Source organism: Panthera uncia, assembly GCF_023721935.1.
Source record: "Panthera uncia isolate 11264 chromosome E2 unlocalized genomic scaffold, Puncia_PCG_1.0 HiC_scaffold_19, whole genome shotgun sequence".
Classification (NCBI taxonomy): Eukaryota; Metazoa; Chordata; class Mammalia; order Carnivora; family Felidae; genus Panthera; species Panthera uncia.
This window is the reverse complement of record NW_026057588.1, coordinates 4,707,018-4,725,793: the sequence shown is the minus strand read 5'-3', so window position 1 is coordinate 4,725,793 and position 18,776 is coordinate 4,707,018. Positions and strand designations below refer to the sequence as shown.

At 60.4% G+C, this 18,776-nt stretch overlaps 3 protein-coding genes across 4 annotated transcripts in view; 1 reads left to right on the top strand and 2 right to left on the bottom strand.

The window, feature by feature from the left end:
• Positions 1–3,616: 3,616 nt before the first annotated feature.
• LENG8 (leukocyte receptor cluster member 8) lies at positions 3,617–15,554 on the top strand. Of its 2 annotated transcripts, XM_049621365.1 has the most exons (16): positions 3,617–3,761; positions 5,333–5,425; positions 6,116–6,290; positions 6,672–6,773; positions 7,541–7,651; positions 8,442–8,694; positions 8,912–9,053; positions 9,314–9,502; positions 9,898–10,176; positions 10,258–10,398; positions 10,536–10,821; positions 11,539–11,640; positions 11,720–11,788; positions 11,879–12,008; positions 12,091–12,298; positions 14,271–15,554. In XM_049621365.1, the coding sequence occupies exons 2-16, from the start codon at positions 5,388–5,390 to the stop codon at positions 14,431–14,433; spliced, it is 2,388 nt and encodes a 795-aa protein (XP_049477322.1). In that variant the 5' UTR covers positions 3,617–3,761; positions 5,333–5,387; the 3' UTR covers positions 14,434–15,554. The 2 variants fall into 2 exon arrangements, with proteins under 2 accessions (XP_049477322.1, XP_049477321.1); XM_049621364.1 differs by lacking the exon at positions 14,271–15,554 and having other exon boundaries at positions 12,091–13,578.
• Positions 15,555–15,640: 86 nt separating this feature from the next.
• On the bottom strand, positions 15,641–17,640 carry LENG9 (leukocyte receptor cluster member 9). The gene has a single exon (XM_049621415.1). It carries the CDS (start codon positions 17,261–17,263, stop codon positions 15,641–15,643), a length of 1,623 nt encoding a protein of 540 aa, XP_049477372.1. The 5' UTR covers positions 17,264–17,640.
• Positions 17,641–18,483: 843 nt separating this feature from the next.
• CDC42EP5 (CDC42 effector protein 5) overlaps positions 18,484–18,776 on the bottom strand; it is a 10,347-nt gene continuing 10,054 nt past the window's right edge. Inside the window, exon 4 of the mRNA XM_049621530.1 lies at positions 18,484–18,776. This exon is cut by the window's right edge and continues 1 nt beyond it. Within this exon, the coding sequence (XP_049477487.1) occupies positions 18,546–18,776 (231 nt within the window). The 3' untranslated portion in view covers positions 18,484–18,545.

Genomic DNA, 18,776 nt, shown 5'->3' with positions numbered 1-18,776 from the left:
CTGCGAACACGGTGGCCCCCCACCCGGAAGAAAACATTCTACATACAAGACAAGTGAAAATCTAAATGTAGACAAGGGAAGGGGCAGAAATATTTCAAAGAGTAAGTATACAAAGAGATTTTGTATCTGGTATACCTTGGTTGGAAGGGGAGGATTTTCAGCAAGATCCTCTAAAGCTGGAAAGGAAAAGGTAATTTATTTGACAAACTGTGGAACTAAAAAACAAACAAACAAACAAACAAACCATAAAGCCAAGAGGCAAATTAGTAGTCTAGGGAAAAGTCATTTTAACACATATGGCAAAGAAATGTGTTATTATTACTACATAAATCTACAAAGCTTCCGTAGACTAAGAAAAAGACAACTTGACTTGAAAATAAGCAATTAAAATGAACATCCCAACGCCAGTGAACAGACAAAAAGATGCTCAAACCCTAATAATTAGGAAGTGTGGGAAACAAGCAGGATCGGTTTTCCAGCCCGTGTTAGCATCGCTAACACGGGCTGGAACGAGTCAGCGCGAAGATTCCCTGATGGCAGGGCTGTGGAGGTGCGGGCACTCAACCCGCGGCTCCTGATACTGGGAATCGCCATCCAGTGACAACAGTCTGCTCACGTGTGATCAATCAAAACAGTGGAGACCCTCTGACCAGGCAGGCCTGCTCTGGGGGTTCACTTCACAGAAGGAGAGCAGAGGCATCTAAATCTAGGGACGTATGTTAAGGGTTGTCTGCTGCAACAAAACTTTGGCTTCTGGCTAAATTCGGAGCTGAAGGCCACAGAAAGAGGGCGAGTCCAATAAATAACCGTATGGCAGGGCTCTCCGGAACACAACAGCCCTTGGCTGGGTTCGGGACTTAGGGAAGGCCTAAGAAAGGAGAGAACGGAGCTGGGTGTGACAGGCGGTGGCAGCACAGAGGACAAATGTGCAGGCTGTGATTGAGGGCCTTGCCTGCTGCTTACGTACCATCAGATGGCTGTGGTCAGTCACTTGACCTGTTTGTTGGGGCTCAGCTGCCTCATCCATCATAGCGGGGGACATATGACAGGTCCCCAGGCCCTCCTCTGCGATTCCAAAATTCAAAGCTCTCCCGGACCACAAGTCTCCCTGAACTCCCTTAACTCACCGGGCGGCAAAAACAGACTAGTCCCCCTGCCTGTGTGAATGTTCATCTCTTCCCTCCAGAAACACTGATGGGGTTACTTCCAAACGCCGTGCAGAGTACTGAGGGTACCAGGCACTGTGTGGGATACAGATCATGTTGCCTCTCGAAACCATGAAAAATCCTTAAAGCTCAAAACACATACCCGAGGGTCTCAGGTCAGGGCCTGTTGGCCCAGAGTGCCAGGTGTAGGGCCTGCCTTAGGGGACCAGTCTTGCTAATCATTTCCATCTTGTGCACTGCAAGGAATGTTCAAGGAAGCTTTCAGGGTGGACTGGCCTGAAGCTGGGAAGCAGAAACTGACCGCAACTTCCAGTGAGGGGCTTTGGGGGCCCTAAGTGTTGACTCACTTTCTCCTCTTGACTGCAGCTGAGCTGGCTGACCCTGGTGCCTGCCCGCAGCTCCTCAGGCTGCTTTGACCTCAAACACCGCCCTCTGGTGACCGTGAGTCCTTGCCTGCAAGCTGAAACGCCCCCTGATGGGTTGCAGATTCCAAAAGTAGCCTGAGATTCAGGCCGCCTGATTTTCTGCTAACAGGTCCAGGAGTGATGTATAACCCGGGAGCTTTAACCAAGAAAGAAGGACATTTTGTCTAACCTTTACGAAAGATAAATATACTTTTATTTTAAAAATCATACATAGAAGGACTTTCACTTCCAACCAAGAGGGAGGAACAGGGACTAGGTTTTCTTTCCTTCCTGAAACAACCAAAAGGCCAGACAAAATATGTAAAACAACAGGGCTCAAGACTCAGCATCAGGCAAAGGAGAGTGATCCCTGACATGGAAAACACCCAGGTGAGCCCTGAAATCACCACAGCCCATGGTCATCAGAATCTGACCACAGAACAGCAAAGGGGGACTGAGACAGAACACCTCCCAAAGGCCCCACCTAAAACTGCTCTTAAAAAGCCTATTAAAAAAAGAAAAATCTCAAACCAGAAGAAGGCCACAAAAGGGGAAAAGGGAAACAAAGATGGGACAAATAGAAACCCCATAGCAAGACGACAGGTATAAAGGCAAGCATACCAATAATCTTGCTAAAAGTGTCGTTATAAACACTTCTTTTAAAAGGCAGAGATTGTTCACTTGGGTAAAAAAGACCCAACTATAAGCTATGTACAAGAAACCTATCGGCAGAAAGAAAGAAAAAGAAAGGAAGGAAGAAACCCACCTTAAATATAACCGTTAAAAGTAAAGGGATGCTAGGGGCGCCTGGTGGCTCAGTCAGTTAAGTGTCTGACTCTTGATTTCGGCTCAGGTCACAATCTCACAGTTCGTGTCATCAAGCCCGGCAAGGGGCTCTGCGCTGACAACTCAGGGTCTGCTTGGGATTCTCTCTCTCCCTCTCTCTGCCCCTCCTTCCCTACAAGTATGCACGCTCTCACTCTTGCTCTCAAAAGTAAAAAGAGCAAAGGGATGCTAAAGGCAATGGGGTACTCTAGATTAGACCCTAGCACATAAAGAACACATTAGTGGAAAAAGTAAAAATCAAATAAAGCTGCAGTTTAGTTAACAGTAACGTGCCAATGTTGGTTTCTTGGTTTAGCAAATATACTACAATAATGCGCGATAACAGCATTAAGGGAAAACGGGTGTAGGGTACACAGAACTCTGAATTATCTTTGCAACTTTTTGTACACCCAAAATTAACCTAAAACAACGTTTTCTTTTTAAAGAGAGAAGACAGAAAAAGATCAACTGTGCTAATTAAAATGATACGCAGTCATCAACAGAAAAGTTTCTAATAGTAAAACACGGGAAGGAAACGGCTTCTGAAATATTATTCTATTGCCTACTATGCGTACATTGAGCGGTCCCTGAGCTGGACTGGATCGTGCCACCGGTCAGGATCCAGGATGGAAACAAAGGGCACCCTGCTACCTGCCAGGTCCACATTTCCCAGCGTGGCACCACTGCCTTTCCAGGGTGTGCCACCTGCCCACCTGTACAGACCCATCAGCTTAGTCCAGGACCCCGCACGCGTTTACTCCGCCGCGGCCACCTGCTCCCCCCGTGCTCCCGCGGTGGTCCCCAGGCCTTTCCCGTCGCCCGCCTCCGTGCGTTTGCAGGCGTTCTCGGCCGGGGGCGCCTGGCAGTTTCATGCAGTAGGGAAGCTCCCTTTCCCGGAGGCTTTTCTCACCCCCTTTCTTCGACTTCACCATTCTCTGCCCCGGGCTTCCACAGCTGTACGGCAGGTAGTCTCACATCCCTCCTCACGCTACTCTGGGTCTGGAAACAACGGCGGCTACCGTAACTCACTGAGCCAAGACACGGTTGCGTGTGCCGGCACAGCGCCGGCCGACCCCGCCGGGCGTGTCCCCTCGGGGCCACCGTCCCCACCCTAGTCTTCCGGCTTGCCTTAAACGCCCACGCGTCCTTGCGCAAGCGGGGGGCGGGCTCAAGTCAAGCTCGAGGCGCCCATTGGCTGTGCTGTGTCGAGGGAGGTGGGGCGAGGCCTCCGTGTGACGTCAGGACGCTGCGGTCAGAACGTCGAAGCCCAAGGAAGACAAGAACCAGCCGGGTCGCGAGCAGTTCTGCGGCCGTGTCGCTGTCGCCTTGGGCCGCTGCTGACGATTCTAGGGGACGAACTGCTGAGGTGGGTGTGGGGAGCGGTGGGCGGTCGGGCGGGGACGGCGTTTCCTTCCGGCCCTCCGCCCAGCGGGTCCCGAGGCCTAGGTCGGCCGTCGCACCAACGGACGCCGCGCGCGAGCGACGACAGGGTGTGGCGGGCCCGGGAGGCCACTGCGCTTGCGCACCCTGGCGCTTGCGCGGTCGGCCTCGGCTCCCCGCCCCCGCCCTCGGAATTTCTGGGCCCCGAGCGCCCCCCTTCCTCAATCCCATTGACCGGGAGGTTCCACCGGGAGGATGGCGTTGCCCCGGACGACGCGCGGTCCCGGCACCTTCCCCCCCCCCGCGGAGACGCGGTGCGCACGCGCGGCACGGCCGGGGCAGTGGCTCTGGAGCCGGTCGCCCGGATCTGGACGGGCTCTTTCTTCACCTGACGCCTTAGCCCCCTCCGGGCCTGCGGGATGGCCAGGTGCCCCTCGTGGCCGGTGCCGGTCAGACCAGCCCAGGACCCTCCGAGCCTCCCTCCCCCACCCCAGGCCTTACTCCCACCCTCCTTTCTGTCTCAGGCCTCCCTCATTCGCTGTGCCCGCTCACTGTCCCCACTCATCACCTCCTGCCCCTCCCCCCGCCCCCCAATCTCGTTCGTCTTTCAGATTTTTCTTAGGGCTTCTTCCAACTCCAGATTGCTGTTCCTGTCCCCTCCCTTCTTGTGGGACTGTCGGGTTCTCCAGGGGAGACTCGCCTTTGAGCCCCCTATACTTCTCAGCCCCTCGAGTTTTGCCCCCAAGGCACCCCCTTCACTTTCTTGCAGTCTTTTCTACTCCAGTCTTAGTTTCCTGAAGACGTTTTGGACGTTTTCAGGCATCTCCAAAGCTTTCTCTCTAGACCGCAACAGGGGATCGCCTCTTTTGGCCGCTGCTAGGAACCGCTTATATAGGCTTGTCCTCTGACCTTGGGGACTTCTCTAACTTCAGGCTCCCTGAAAGCTTTCTGAGAACACATTCCTTCATTTTAGCCCCCCCCCCCCCCCATCGTGGGCACCCTCCACTTCTCCCTGTCTCTTGGAGTAACTTCCAGATATTTTTCTCTCAGATATTTTTTTTCTATCTGTTCTCTGGAGTTCTCTCTAGGTTCCCGTAGATGCTTCCCTGTTTGCAGCCCGAAGAGTTAGGTAGACTTTGTTTTTCCAAGCGTCCTTTTTCTTCTGCTGCTTCTCAGAAGCTGTCTTCCTCTCTGGATTTCTTTTCAGCCCTTACCTGAGGCCCCCCACCCCGCCCGCTGGACCTTTCTTCCGTCTCAGGGTTTCCCTCGAATCTTCCCTTTTGCCATGTGGGTTTCAGGCACTCCTCTTTCCCTTTGGGAAATTCCTTCAGACTTCCCTGTTTTCAAATCCTTCATTTTCCAGCCAGAACACTGCAGGGTGGTGGAGGTCTTCCCCTCACACAGAAGCCCTTTGATTCCACACCCAGAATTCTCTCCTAACTTCTCAGACGCTCCTTTTGTGCCGGGCTCCTCGTGAGCCCGGCTCCTCCAGTCCCCCACTTTGTGACTTGTTTCTTGCGTCTTCGCAAGTCTCTCTAACTCCTCTTTTTCTCATAGACGGTGAAAAAGCAGTCTGGCTCCTGAGGTCCACCCCTTATGCCCCAAGGTCCAGATGGCGGCCAACGTGGGTGATCAACGTAGCACGGATTGGTTAGTGTGGCTGGAGGGGCGGAGGCTGGAGGGGAGGGCGAGAGGAAGCAAGAGCCAGTGTTGTCCTCAGGGACGGCAGCGCACACAGTGTGGTGCAGTGGGGATGAGGGCCTCTTCTGGCCACCAGGGTCAGGGAAGCATTGGGTTGCAGGGTGGAGAGGGTCGGATCTTCACCTCTCTGAGCACTGTTTTAAATTCACAGTACGGTGCTTATTTCATACAACTGCAGGAATTCATTCAGTGAGCTGTGATTAAGGGGCAGACTCCAACACCTCAAATACTTTTGTGTTTCTGCTAATACCTGGTCTTTTCCAAAACAGCGTGATCATGACTTGCTGGCTGGGGAGGTGTCAGCCAGAACTGACCAATGAAACATTTAGGCCTACTAGGCGCCAGATGCTATGTTAACTTCTGTGGGTACTGGTAATCTTTTTGTCTGATTTGTAAGAACTGCTGTGTAGTAGGCACCTGTAGCGCCTTGGGTCTCTAATCTATCTCTCACAGAAAGGTGTAACGCAGAAACTAGGTGTCGGCGTATTACAATGAAAGTATATTCTGGATTAAATAAAATTTAGGCTCCAGTAGGTGGTGCGAGGGAGATCTAGGACGCAAGCCCGAGTATGTGCCTGCCTCCACCTTGCCCACCATGCACAGGGAAAAGAGAGACGACCAGTGTCCCTTCTCTTGTAGGTCCTCTCAGTACAGCATGGTGGCCGGGGCAGGCAGAGAGAATGGCATGGAGACTCCTATGCATGAGAACCCGGAGTGGGAGAAGGCCCGCCAGGCTCTGGCCAGCATCAGCAAAGCAGGAGCTGCCGGCAGCTCCACCAAGGCCAGCAGCAACGGGCCCGTGGCCAGCGCACAAGTGAGGAGGCACACAGTGCCTGGGTAGCCTGTGGGGGGGTTGCTAGGGGAGGGACACGCTTGGTATTCTCTGGTATCACGAGGACAGGGTGCCCCGAAGATGTCCTGGGAGCCTTCAGGTGAGGGGAGCAAAGTGTGTTCTGCTTGGAGAGCTTAGGGCACTTCACGGTCCTCGTCCCAGGGGATCCAGCCTGAAGAGGGGAATGTGTCCGGGGTCTCCGAGGTGACCCACGATCATTGGCAGAGGCCGTGGCTCTCTGGAGAGAGGCGGACCCAGTGTCGCTCCTTAGCTCTTAACCGCTGTCGTCCGGGCTCCTTTTGGGGGCCGCAGGGCCTGTGGGCTCTTGCTGCCGATGCTCATGGCGTGTGTCCCTCTCCTCAGTACGTGTCACAGGCAGAAGCCTCGGCTCTGCAGCAGCAGCAGTACTACCAGTGGTACCAGCAGTATAACTACGCCTACCCTTACAGCTACTACTACCCCATGGTGAGTGCCCGGCCCGGCGGGGCAGGTGCCGCGCTGGGGTGCGGGAGAGGTGTCGGGACAGGGGCCAGGGCCAGCCGGCGGCCCGAAGACAGCAACGACAAATTCTGGAAAATCTTCCGCTGGCGCGTTGCCCACAAGATCAAGTTCAGGGTGCCTCCTGGGACCTGCCTCCCCTGCTTCTGGCCGCTTCCGTCCCCACGCTCATTCCACCGCTGCGCAGAGACCTCCTAGGTCTTTCACGCTCGACGAGCACCTGTGCTCTGTTTTAGCTCTCTTCCCACGTACCCGTCTGCGTCCTCGCCTTGCCGAGGGCTGCCCAGGTCGTGCCTCACAGAGCCCCGTCCTCTGGCAGACTTGAGTAGTTAAAGCGGTTCCACCCACCCCTGCCCCACGTCTTCCCTGGGCCTTTTTTTCTTTCATGGTGCTTACTGCTGGACACGCTACGTATTTGCCTGTGATGACTGCATCTGTTTTGAGCGCGGGCTTCATTAGAGCATGGTTTTTTATTTATTTACTCTTTTGGGAGGGGGCTCTGTTGTGCTCAGAAAAGTTGGTGCTCAGTAAATATTTTCTATAATGGAATGGAATCGATCGAGGTTCCCATTTTATTTTAGTTTTCTTTAAGAGAATTGGGTGCATTTATGCAGCGGAAAGGAAGAACTAGAAAGGGGAAGTGGGGCATCACAGATTGCGTGTGGCTCCCCAGCGGGCAGGATGACAGGGACGGCCCCGCGCCTGCGCTGACCCTTCTTTCCGTGCCTTTGCAGAGCATGTACCAGAGCTACGGCTCCCCCTCCCAGTACGGCGTGGCCAGCTCCTATGGCTCCGCCACCCCCCAGCAGCCATCGGCACCCCAGCACCAGGGGACTCTGAACCAGGTAATGCCCGTACCCGGCGCCTCGGAATGTTGAAGAAGGCGAATACAGTTTTTCTGAGCGGGCGAGCAGTGGGCGCACCTGCATCATTTAAGCCACCCGCCCCCTGCCTTCTCTCCTGCCGGGCAACTCCTCATCTGATAACGAGGAGGGCAAAGTGTAGCTTTTGAAAGGGAGGGTCTAGGGCTTGGGCACGGCCTGGGGCCGGGTGCTGGGGCGGTGGCGGGAGCAGTCTGAAGCGTGGCGGCCAGTCTTCCCGATTTCCGCCCAGCGCGTGCACACATACCTGCACAGCCACATCCGCAGTCTGGCCTTGGCGTTTAGTGGGGAGTGTGGAGCTGGTGCCGGGGAGGTGCGCGGGCCTGGCCCAGAACCCCAGCTCCCCGTCCGGTGGTGTCGTTACGAGCCACGTGATACCTCTGCATCTCTGCCAGTCCTGTCATTTCCTCACAGAGCTCCCATGAGTGTGTGTAATCACTTCTGTGCCTTGACTGGCACGCGGGATATGCTCAGACAGGAACCACCGGGTGATGCGCTGTTGGGCCAGTGCTCACATGGGGGTGGGCTGCAGGGTTTAATGCCCACTGCTGCCATTCAACAGCTGGGGGCCAGAGGAGAGCAGCTCCAGGTCTGAGCCTGAGCCTTGTCAGCTGTCTGCGGGCTCGGGACAGCGAGGTGCGGGAGGGTCATGGCACAGGGTTGAGGGCTGAGTGGTGCTGTGATCGTGTGGGGCAGCGTGAGGGCCGGCACAGAGGCCTCTGCTCCCGCCCTCAGTGCCTGCTTCCTCCGCCAGCCCCCAGTCCCCGGCATGGAAGAAAGCATGTCCTACCAGGCACCCCCTCAGCAGCTGCCGGCAGCCCAGCCCCCTCAGCCCTCCAGCACCCCGCACGGGGCTCATACTCTGAACAGCGGCCCCCAGCCTGGAACAGCCCCTGCCACACAGCACAGCCAGGCAGGGCCCGCCTCCGGCCAGGCCTATGGGCCACACACCTACTCTGAGCCTGCCAAGCCCAAGAAGGGCCAACAGCTGTGGAACCGGATGAAGCGTAAGTCGGCGGTAGACTTTGGAGAGGAGAGCCCGTGGGGTCCAGAAGTAGGCGTGGGGTGCGTGGGGTGCATGGTGTGCTGGTCCGTCCTTGGCTGTTGGGCGCCCCCAGGCTTTGGGTGCAGGTGACCCGGAGCTGGGCGCCTCCCGTTCCTGGGGCTGGGGCGGTCTGAGGTGGGCTGGGGTGAGGCCTAACCCCGCTTTTGCGGTCCCCACAGCAGCCCCTGGGACTGGCGGTCTCAAGTTCAACATTCAGAAACGGCCCTTTGCCGTCACCAGCCAGAGCTTCAGCTCCGCCTCAGAGGGTCAGCACGGCAGCTTCGGCCCCCAGCCGAACCCGGAAAAAGCCCAGAACCACCGGTGAGGGCCGCCTCCTCGCTGCTGTCCCCGCTCCCTCGCCTCTGGTCCGCCGGTGGGCTCTGCACCCAGACTCCGTCGGCTCCTCCAGAAATGGGGTGGGGTCCTCCTTCCCTCTTGGCTGCCATGAGCGGGAAATGAGAGGGGAGAGAAGGCACTTGAACCGTGTCTGGCACGTGTCAGCTCTGCAAGCGGCGGCGATGACGGAGTCTGTCGGGCTGTGGGGTGCTGCCCGGCTGAGCCCCACATGTGCCCCTTCCCAGGGGGAGCCTGTCCGGGAAGCCCGACGATTGGCCGCAGGACATGAAGGAGTATGTGGAGCGCTGCTTCACTGCCTGCGAGTCGGAGGAGGACAAGGACCGGACCGAGAAGCTGCTCAAGGAGCTGCTGCAGGCCCGGCTGCAGGACGGCTCCGCCTACACCATCGACTGGAGCCGGGAGCCCCTGCCGGGGTTAGTCCGGGCAGGGGGTGCGGCTAAGGGCGGTTCTGGGTGCCGGAGCGGAGACCCGCAGACCTGGGTCCCCGGAGCCCTGAGAATGAGCCGGGAGGTCGGACCCCGGGGTGGAAGGCCAGGAGGGGAGAGCTGAGGCGCAGGCGCTGCCTGGGGATGAGATCCTGGGTGGGAGGGAGGTCCTGCGGGCTCCCGGGCGCCTGGTGCTCAGCAGCGGAGAGCACTCTCTAGACAGAGGAAGCCTGGGGTTTGCCTCCTGGTTTTGCAGTGTGTTAGCTGAGTCGCCTGGGTAAGTTCCTTTCCTGCCTGAGGTGGTGTGTCCCTGGGGTGGCCGGCAGATGCTGGGGACGGTGGGGGCACTGGGTTGGTGATGCCCTGCCCTGCTATATCCTCAGGCTGACCCGGGAGCCTGTGGCTGAGAGTCCCAAGAAGAAGCGGTGGGAGGCCCCTAGCAGCCTACATCCTCCCAGGGGGGCAGGCTCAGCGACAAGGGGCGGGGGTGCCCAGTCCCAGCGAGGGACACCGGGGGCTGGGGGTGCTGGCCGAGCCCGGGGCAGCAGCTTCGCCAAGTTTGGCAACCGCAATGTCTTCATGAAGGACAACAGCTCCTCCTCCAGCACGGACTCGCGCTCCCGTTCCTCCTCCCGGTCCCCCACCCGCCACTTCCGCAGAAGGTGCGACGACTTGGGGATGGGGGGCGGGGCTTGGGGGGAAGCAGCTGTTTCAGGCCTCACCTTCCTGCTGCTTCTGTGCAGTGACTCCCACTCGGATTCAGACAGTTCTTACTCAGGGAATGAGTGTCACCCTGTGGGTCGCCGGAACCCACCCCCTAAGGGCCGAGGAGGTCGGGGGGCCCACATGGATCGAGGCCGAGGCAGGGCGCAGCGTGGGAAGAGGTGAGACCTGGGGCAGGTGGCCGGGGGGGCGGCACCAAGATCCGGGTTCCTGGGAGGAAGAGGGCTGTGTTCTTGGGGAGTATCGGGCGAGGCAGCCGGTGACCTCGGCCGCGTTCACCCGTGATCTCTCTTCCCAGGCATGACCTGGCTCCCACCAAGCGCAGCCGGAAAAAGATGGCTGCGCTGGAGTGTGAGGACCCTGAGCGTGAGCTGAAGAAGCAGAAGCGGGCTGCCCGCTTCCAGCACGGACACTCCCGCCGCCTGCGCCTCGAGCCCCTGGTGCTGCACATGGGCAGCCTGGAGAGCAGCGGCGCGGACCCCGACTGGCAGGAGCTACAGATCGTGGGCACCTGCCCTGACATCACCAAGCACTACCTGCGCCTCACCTGTGCTCCTGACCCATCCACTGTGCGCCCCGTGGCAGTAAGTGCCTGGGAGGGGCGGGTCCCCCTGCGGGGCCACCGCTGGCACAGGGGGCTGTGGGTGGCGGCAGGAGCCTGTGGCTGCGCAGGGACGTGCTCTGGAGCCTGCGTCCCGGTCACGTGGCCGCCTCGGGAGACATCCTCGGCTCTGAGCAGCCGTCTCCTGTTGAGGAGGCAGGGGGAGGGAAGCCGCCTCCCCAGCCCAGCGCTTTGGGAGACGGGTGATCGTGCCACTGTGCTCTCTGCTGGGCAGCGGCAGCGTGGCTGACCTTGCGCCCAGGGTACATGCTGATGTGGGCAGCTGGGGCTCGGGAGCTGGCACTCTTGCCGAGTGTTTTGGGTTCTTTATTAAGCTGGTAGCAAGATGCTAAGTGGCTTTGATGTTGCACCTTTTGTCTTACACACGGAGTTTAAGAAATTGTAATGGGTGGGGCGCCTGGGTGGCTCAGTCGGTTGAGCGTCTGAATTTGGCTGGGGTCATGATCTCGCGGTTCGTGAGTTCAAGCCCCGCGTCGGGCTCTGGTGCTGACAGCCTGGAGCCTGCTCTGGGTTCTGTGTCCCCCTTTCTCTCCACCCCACCCCTGCTTGTGCTTTGCCTCTCTCTGTCTTTCAAAAATGAATAAACGTTAAAAAAAAAAAAAAGAAGTAACGGGTGTTAGTTACAGCCTTGCTCACCTTGCTGAAAGCACACTGAGCCTTAATTTGGATCCCTTGCCAGGTTTTGAAAAAGTCACTGTGCATGGTCAAGTCCCACTGGAAAGAGAAACAGGACTACGCCTTTGCCTGCGAGCAGATGAAGTCGATTCGGCAGGACCTGACGGTGAGGGGGGTGCTGGGAGGGCCTTGCCGTGCTGAGTCCTGGCCTGCCCTGGCCTCACCGCTCCCCCCTGCTGTTCCAGGTGCAAGGCGTGCGGACAGAGTTCACGGTGGAGGTGTACGAGACGCACGCCCGCATCGCCTTGGAGAAGGTGAGTGGGGTGCCGGGGCCCTCTCGGGCTCTTTGGGGCTCCCTGTCCTGGCCTCACTCTCCTTCTCGTTCTCCGTGCCCGGGGCTCCAGGGCGATCACGAGGAGTTCAACCAGTGCCAGACGCAGCTCAAGTCGCTGTACGCCGAGAACCTACCCGGCAACGTGGGCGAGTTCACTGCCTACCGGGTCCTCTACTACATCTTCACCAAGAACTCAGGAGGTGGGAGGCGCCGCCTACAGGTCGGGCTGGCCCCAGGCCCCCAGGGTTGGGTGCTGCTGACCCCGTTTGTCTCGGGCCCCAGACATCACGACGGAGCTGGCGTACCTGACTCGGGAACTGAAGGCAGACCCTTGCGTGGCCCACGCCTTGGCACTGAGGGCAGCCTGGGCTCTGGGCAACTACCACCGCTTCTTCCGGCTCTACTCTCACGCACCCTGCATGTCCGGGTACCTGGTGGACAAGTTTGCAGACCGGGAGCGCAGAGCTGCCCTCAAGGCGATGATCAAAACGTATGTGAAGCTGGGTTCTCTCCCTGCCCCCTCTTCTCTGCCGGCCCCGCCGCCGTCCACCCCTTCTCCCCTCTGCCCTCCGCACCCTCCTGGGCTCCTGTCCCCGGGCCTATGGTCCTCTCTGCCCGTCTCTTCTTTCCACATATGCTCTGCTCCCCAGTCCCTCCTGCTTCCCTTCACTCAGTTCGCCCTCTGCGTCTCCTGTGTCCCCCACTCTGTCTCGCTGCTCCAGGGCGCCCTCTGCACCCCTCTGAGTCTCTGTTTCTCCTGCTCACGTCACCCCGGACCCTGGTTTGTCTTCTTGCTCTGGGCTCTTGGTTTCCTTCCTCCAAGGTCTCTGTTCACCTTTGAAGGTTCTCCCGTCACTGAGCTCCCACTCGGTAGAGACAGACTAGGAAGGACGGCCCTGCTCTTGGTAGCCTCTGATCTAATGGGACGAGACCCCGTTTGTTTCTGAGCTCCTTCAAGAGTGCAGAGTGTTTAGGGAGACCGGTGTGATTCGGGGGCAAGCCAGGGCAGGGCGGTTCTCTGTTCGATAGATGTCACTGGTGCCGTGTGTGCGCGCGTGTGTGTTTGTGCTGGGGAACCTGTGGTCAGGGCGCGGAGATGCCTCTGGGCGACATGGGGCCAGATCAGAAGACATTTGTTGTTGTCACAACTAGGGGGTGCTGCTGGTGTCTAGTGGGTAGAGCGTCTTGTAGCGCCCAGGATGCTCCATGATGGAGAATTACCCGGCCCCAGTGTCAGTCTTGCCAGGGTTGAAAACCCTTGGTCAGAGGTTGGTAGGTCCAAGGGGCCACATCCATTAGCGTAGCCACAGGGATGGTGTGGAGATGAGGAGACACAGTCACCCTGAAATTAGGAGATGCACACATTCCGGGATCCAGTTCGGGTCCAGAAGATTTGAGGCAGAGCGCAGCCAGGGCAGAGGCCACAGAAGGAGAGACAAGGATGTGGGGCAGAGACACGGAGGCGGCAGGAAACACAGGACACGGTTGCGTACCCAGGGGTGATGGGGAGGTGGTACGTCTGGAGGCCCCGTGGGCTGTCCCTCCATCTGCCCTCTGCAGCGGGACAGCCGTTCCCAGGGTGTCATGCGGGCAGGCTGGGCCTGGGAGCAGGGGTCCTGGCCTCTCACTGGCCGGATGCGCTCTCTCACCCCTTCCTTACTCCCTGGCAGACACGTCCCTCCGTCCCAGAGCCTCCAGAACCAAGTCCTGGCAGGGCGTGTGGGAGGCCAGCTCAGATGTGGGGAGAAATAGGCTGTCTCGTGCCCCCCGTGGCTATGAAGGGTCACCATGTGGCATGGGCGTGAGGCATCTGTCCTCTCTGCTGCTTACTCCCTGTGCGATTTGGAGCTCTGGGTTCGTTCGTGTGTGTTTGTAAAGGGTAGGGGTGACACGGTTTCTGGGAGTGAGCTCAGCCTGTTCACAGCCGTTTTCTGGAACGTGCCAAGTCTCTTGTGTGCAAGTGACTGTTGCCAGTGTGCAAGGGTGTAGTGGGGGTTGACCCTGTGCCCAGGGTTCCCGAGGCACTTAGACCCAGGCAGGGCGGGTTCCCCAGAATAGCTGTCAGACCTGCAACCCGTGCCCATGCCTGTGCCCTCGGGTCACTCCCTCTGCCTGGCCCCTGCCCTTGGGCCAAAGTGGGCCCTCTTCTGAGGGCCTGCTCAGGCCCTTGAGCAGCGGAGGAGCCAGCTGGGCCCTTCCCTCCCATCCCCTCTCCTGGGTCCCCCCGTACAGGTAAGTGAGGGTGAAGGGGGGCACAACTGGGGCTGGGGCCACCACCCCTGCCCCGGGCCCCCCCAAGCCCCTGGAGGTGGGGAGGTCGGGCGGGGGTGGTGATGAGAGGTCAGCAGGTAATGTGCTGAGGAAGCCCTTTGGGTGCCCGAAGGGGGGGCGCCCACTCCCTGCTCGTGGGGCCCTCCCCTGCCCGCCGCCCGCCTCATCACATTCTCCTCTTGTCTCCGTAGCTTCCGCCCTGTGCTGCCAGTCTCCTACCTGCAGGCCGAGCTGGCCTTCGAGGGCGAGGCCGCCTGCCGGGCCTTCCTAGAGCCCCTGGGCCTGGCCTACACGGGCCCGGACAACGCCAGCATCGACTGCCGCCTCAGCCTGGCGCAGCTATCAGCCTTCTGAGCACCAGCGCGGATGGGGGCGGGGTGGGGGCAGGGCTGTGGCTCCCCAGCGCCGCCTTTGCCGATTTTGTTTTTGAGCCATGGACTTGGGTTGTAAATTAATTCACGGGGAGCGGGCTCCAGGAAGAGCCGTCATCCCTGTCCCCGTTTTCCCACCGGGGAGTCTGTACAGAGATTTTTTTCTACATTTTTATTTTTTGTCTCAGAGGGATGGGACTGGGGGAGGAGGGGGTGGGACAGCGGAGGGCTGGGGGCATGGTCTGTAGGCTGCTCTGTGTCCACCTGCACCTCTACTAATGCTGTCTCAGTGTTTTCTCTCTCTCTCTCTCGAGCTTGTACTCCGGTACCGACCTGGCACCCTGGCCCATCCCACGCCGGGGGGGCCGGAAGAAGACAGGCCGCTCCGCCCGTGCCCGCCTGTGGCGGGGGCACCAGCACACCAGCCCGCCTCCTGCCCCCCGCCCGCCTCACCACAGACTCTTGTTGCCCAGCCCTCCGGGGCCTCAGTGTTTGGGGCTAGGGGAGCCGTGTAGAGACTGTGCCCCACCCTCAGCCCCCCACGCCAGAAATGCCGCCGCCAAGCCGCCGCCACGTCCACGTCGCCACTGCACACTGAGGACTCCGGAGGCCATCATCGCGGGACCTCGGCCGGGCCGCCTCGTCTGCAGTTGTATTAAGTTGTCTCCGTGTCCCTCCTCCCTCCACCCCAGTGTTTCTTCTGGTTTTTTTTTCCTTCCCTCCCTCCTCCTCCTGCTCCCCACCCTTCTTTGGTTCAGCACAGGTAAAACGGTTACCCTCCCTCCCTCCCTCCCTGCCTTCATGGATCACCAGCTCACGTCATGTTTCCTTCTCTTTTCTTTTTGTGTGTGTTTATTTAAGTTATTTTTCTTCCTCCCCTTTTTCTTTTTGGCCCTCCCCCCTCTTCTGCCATGTAACTGGAGGATGTGCAATGAGTTTGCAAACAGCTGGACTGTCAGGCTGCTTTTTTTCCAGATGTTCCTCCTCTGCCTCCCCTCCCTTCCCTCTCCCCTCCCTTCTCCTTCCTTCATTCTTTTCCTTGGATCACTGAGCATCATTTGGAAGCTTGAGAGAAACCAAAATTAAAGAGAGAGAGAGAGAGAGCACTTTGTCCCTTCCTGCGTGGACTGGGTCTTCTCCTGTTCTTTAGGGTGGAGATCTACTTCCCCCAGAGGTCTGAGCAGGGGCGGTCACCCCAGGGGCATCTCAGCCAGGGGCTGGTAGGTATCTCCTGCCCTGCCCACGCGGCACAACCAGAGCTTCCCCAGGGGCTGGCTCCCTAGCTCCTGTCCAGGGATGTTCTTGGGCTTGGGGAGGCAGACTTGAGAACCTTGGGGCACCTTGGCCAAGGTGAGGTGGGGGTGTAGCCCCCCTAGGGGCTGAACTACTCTGAGCCCCTCTGCCTCTAGCCTCTGTCTCAGCACTTGGGCCATATTTTCCAAGGAGGGGCAGGGAGGGGCACAGAGTACATGGTGCCTCAGGAGAAGCAGGCGCCTAAACCTCACCTGCGGGGGTGCCTGAAGCCCTGGAGCCGAGAGCGCACGTCTCAGTGCACCGAGGGCCGCGGCTACCTCCCCAGGGCCTGCTAGCCTCAGGAGGGCCAGTGTCAGGTGCAGCGCGCCCGCGGGTACCATGAACGCGGCGCACGAGGGCGCGGCTCGGACCAGCTCTTCTTGGGCCCTGGCTACTCTCGCCTGCAGCCCAGGGTCAGTCACCATAAGAGCCACAAAATGCGTGGGGCGGGGCTGGCGAGGCCCCGCGGCCCTGGCCCCAGCGGCCTCTCCGCAGTCTGAGGGCCAGGCCCCAGGACCCCACTCTGCTTCGGTTTCTGGGAAATCTCCCGCGGGCCTTCCCGGGGCAGCCTGGGCCTGCTCCTTCCCGTCCCGTGGCTCCGTGGTCCTGGCTGCGGTGGCTGGCCTCCGCCCCACTTCTAGTTCTGTCCAGTGGGGTGCTCTGTGCTCTTCCACTCGGATGTTGGCAGGGGCGGCAGCTACGCCGCCGAGCGCATCCTTTTCGCCGTGTGCGTCCTGGGCCCCGTGGGTGTCTTCGCCGACGTGGGCATCCTCGCTGTCACGCGCGTCCTCGCCATCATACGCGTCCTGGGGCCCGTGGGCATCCTCGCTGTCACTCGCATCTCGGGCCCCGTGGGCATCTTCGCAGACATGGGCATCCTCACCGTCGTGCGCGTCATGGGGCCCATGGGCGTCGTCTTCGCCGACATGGGCATCCTCGCTGTCACGCGTATCCCCAGCCTCAGGGGCGTCTTCGCGGGCACGCGCATCCTCGCCATCGTGCACGTCCTGGGGCCCGTGGGCGTCTTCCCCGACATGGGCATCCTCACCGTCGTGCGCGCCCCCGCTGTCGAGCGCGTCCAGGATGGTGGGCCCGCGACCAGCCGCCAAGCCCGAGCCAAAGACGTGGTCTGTACGCGAGGCGCGGTCCCACACTAGGCGGCCCCGGAAGCGGAAGTAGCGCACCCGGTGCTGCGGCACAGCCAGCACGCCGGGTCCCAGCGCCGCCAGCGGCTCGTCCCAGCAGAAGGCGCAGAAGGGCTCCTCGCGCACGCCCAGGAAGCGGTCGGCGTAGCCCACGGAGAAGTCGGCCGGGTCGAGGCGCGGGTCCCAGCGGATGCGCTGGATGACGGCCGCGGCCGTGCGCAGCGGCGGTTTTTTGGCCCCGGCCTCGGCCTCGCGGCTAGGCTGTGCCGAGGCCGGCGCCCCGGGGTGGGGCTGGCGGCAGCGGGCGCCGAAGCGGCAGCGGCCCTCCAGGAAGAAGCGGCAGGCCGACGGCGGCGACTCGGGCTCGGCCGCCATGGGAGCGGAGTGCGCCGAGAGCCTCTGCGGGCCGCCGCAGACCCGGCCGTGACGTCACCCGCCCCGCCCCCGCCGCCCCGGGAACAGCGCACGCTCGCTCGCGGAGCCTCCGATCCCGGGCCTGGCGGACCGTTCTCCACGGAGGTGCCCTCAGGCGGTCTGGCCCCTGCCTCCTCCGCGGACCAGCGATTCACGTGTGCGGCCCGCCCCCGCTCCAAAGGGTTTACACACTCGGCACCGCCTCCTGGGTGCCGGCCTCCGTCAGTGCCCTCAAGGAACCGGATCCTCCTCCCTCTGCGGCCTCAGCCCGAAAGATTTACCGGTGCGACCCCGCCCCCTCTGGGGCCCCAGGGTGCCCGGCTTCACCCTCCGCCGCATCTGCGTGTACAGCCCCGCCTCTTCTAAGTTCTTAGAGAGTCTGGCTCCGCCCCCGCCTGGTGATTTGTATGGAGGTCCCGCCCCCTCAGGGGCCCTCGGGGAGGGGGGGGGCGGTGCCTAGGTTCCACCCTTCTAAGAGTTGCAAGTGTTGCCCCGACCAGCTCTGGCAACTCCCGCCTGCAGCGAGACAACTGGACCCCGGCAGGCTGAAATTAGGTAGCCGTGACATGGGACGCCGCTGTCGCCCTCGAGCCGACACATCCGGGGCTGGGAGGGTCTCTCCTCCACCAGGACCCAGCCTCTTCCCGGACACTTACCTGTGCGGCCACTCACAGGATAAAGGGCAGCTTCCCCAGGGGGTTCACTGGAGACGCGGGACTGCACTTGGTCCTCTGGAGCGAGTCAGGTGGCCCCCCCGGGAGCGACTCAGCAGCCTTCCGGGCAGCGAGTCACTCCGGCCCGGCCGCAAGTCAGGTGCCCCACCCCCCCTCCGGAGCGAGTCATCGGCCCCCTCCTGGAGTGAATCAGGTTGCTCCCCGGAGCAAGTCAGGCCAGACCCTCCGTCAAAATTGATGAATGAATGAGGCTGTGAAAGCCCACACGTGGGGACACCGCCCCTAAAAGGGGCACCGTCTAACCACGCCTCTCCTCTGTTAAAGGGGCCACATCTCACCAGGGCAATCATCCGACCTCGACTTCGGTCCAGTCTTTTTGGGGAATAGAGGTCGAGGTGACACACTTGGCCCTTAAAGGCGCCGGGACCCCGTCACGGACACCCCTGCTCCCCCGCCATGTTCCCTTCCTACGTGCAAAATAAACAGGCAGAACCCGGGGCAGAGACCTTAGCCATTTATGTATAAAGAAGTGGGGTGCCAGATGGTAAAAGCATCAGGAACAGGGGTGCCTACAGGCCGATGACGTCGTCCCTCTCGAGGTCCGCGTTGGGGTGGCAGCGGGCCCTGGGGTGCTGTGCCCCGGAGCTGGGGTCCAAGTCGGGCTTGGCGGCAGCGGCCCCCGGGCGCTCCGCGTCCATGACGCCCAGCACCGCGTCCAGCATGGAGGGGCCTAAATCCAGGTGGAAGGACAGCAGCGGGTCGGCGGGCGCGGGCGTGCGGAGGACCGGCGGCGGGGGCTG

Coding starts and splice junctions, on each gene's coding strand:
- LENG8 (XM_049621364.1), top strand. CDS start 5,388: ATGGCGGCCAACGTGGGTGATCAACGTAGCACGGATTG. Junction 10,822..11,538: donor CCACTGTGCGCCCCGTGGCA/GTAAGTGCCTGG, acceptor ATCCCTTGCCAG/GTTTTGAAAAAGTCACTGTG. Junction 11,641..11,719: donor CGATTCGGCAGGACCTGACG/GTGAGGGGGGTG, acceptor CTGCTGTTCCAG/GTGCAAGGCGTGCGGACAGA.
- LENG9 (XM_049621415.1), bottom strand. CDS start 17,263: ATGGCGGCCGAGCCCGAGTCGCCGCCGTCGGCCTGCCGCTTCTTCCTG.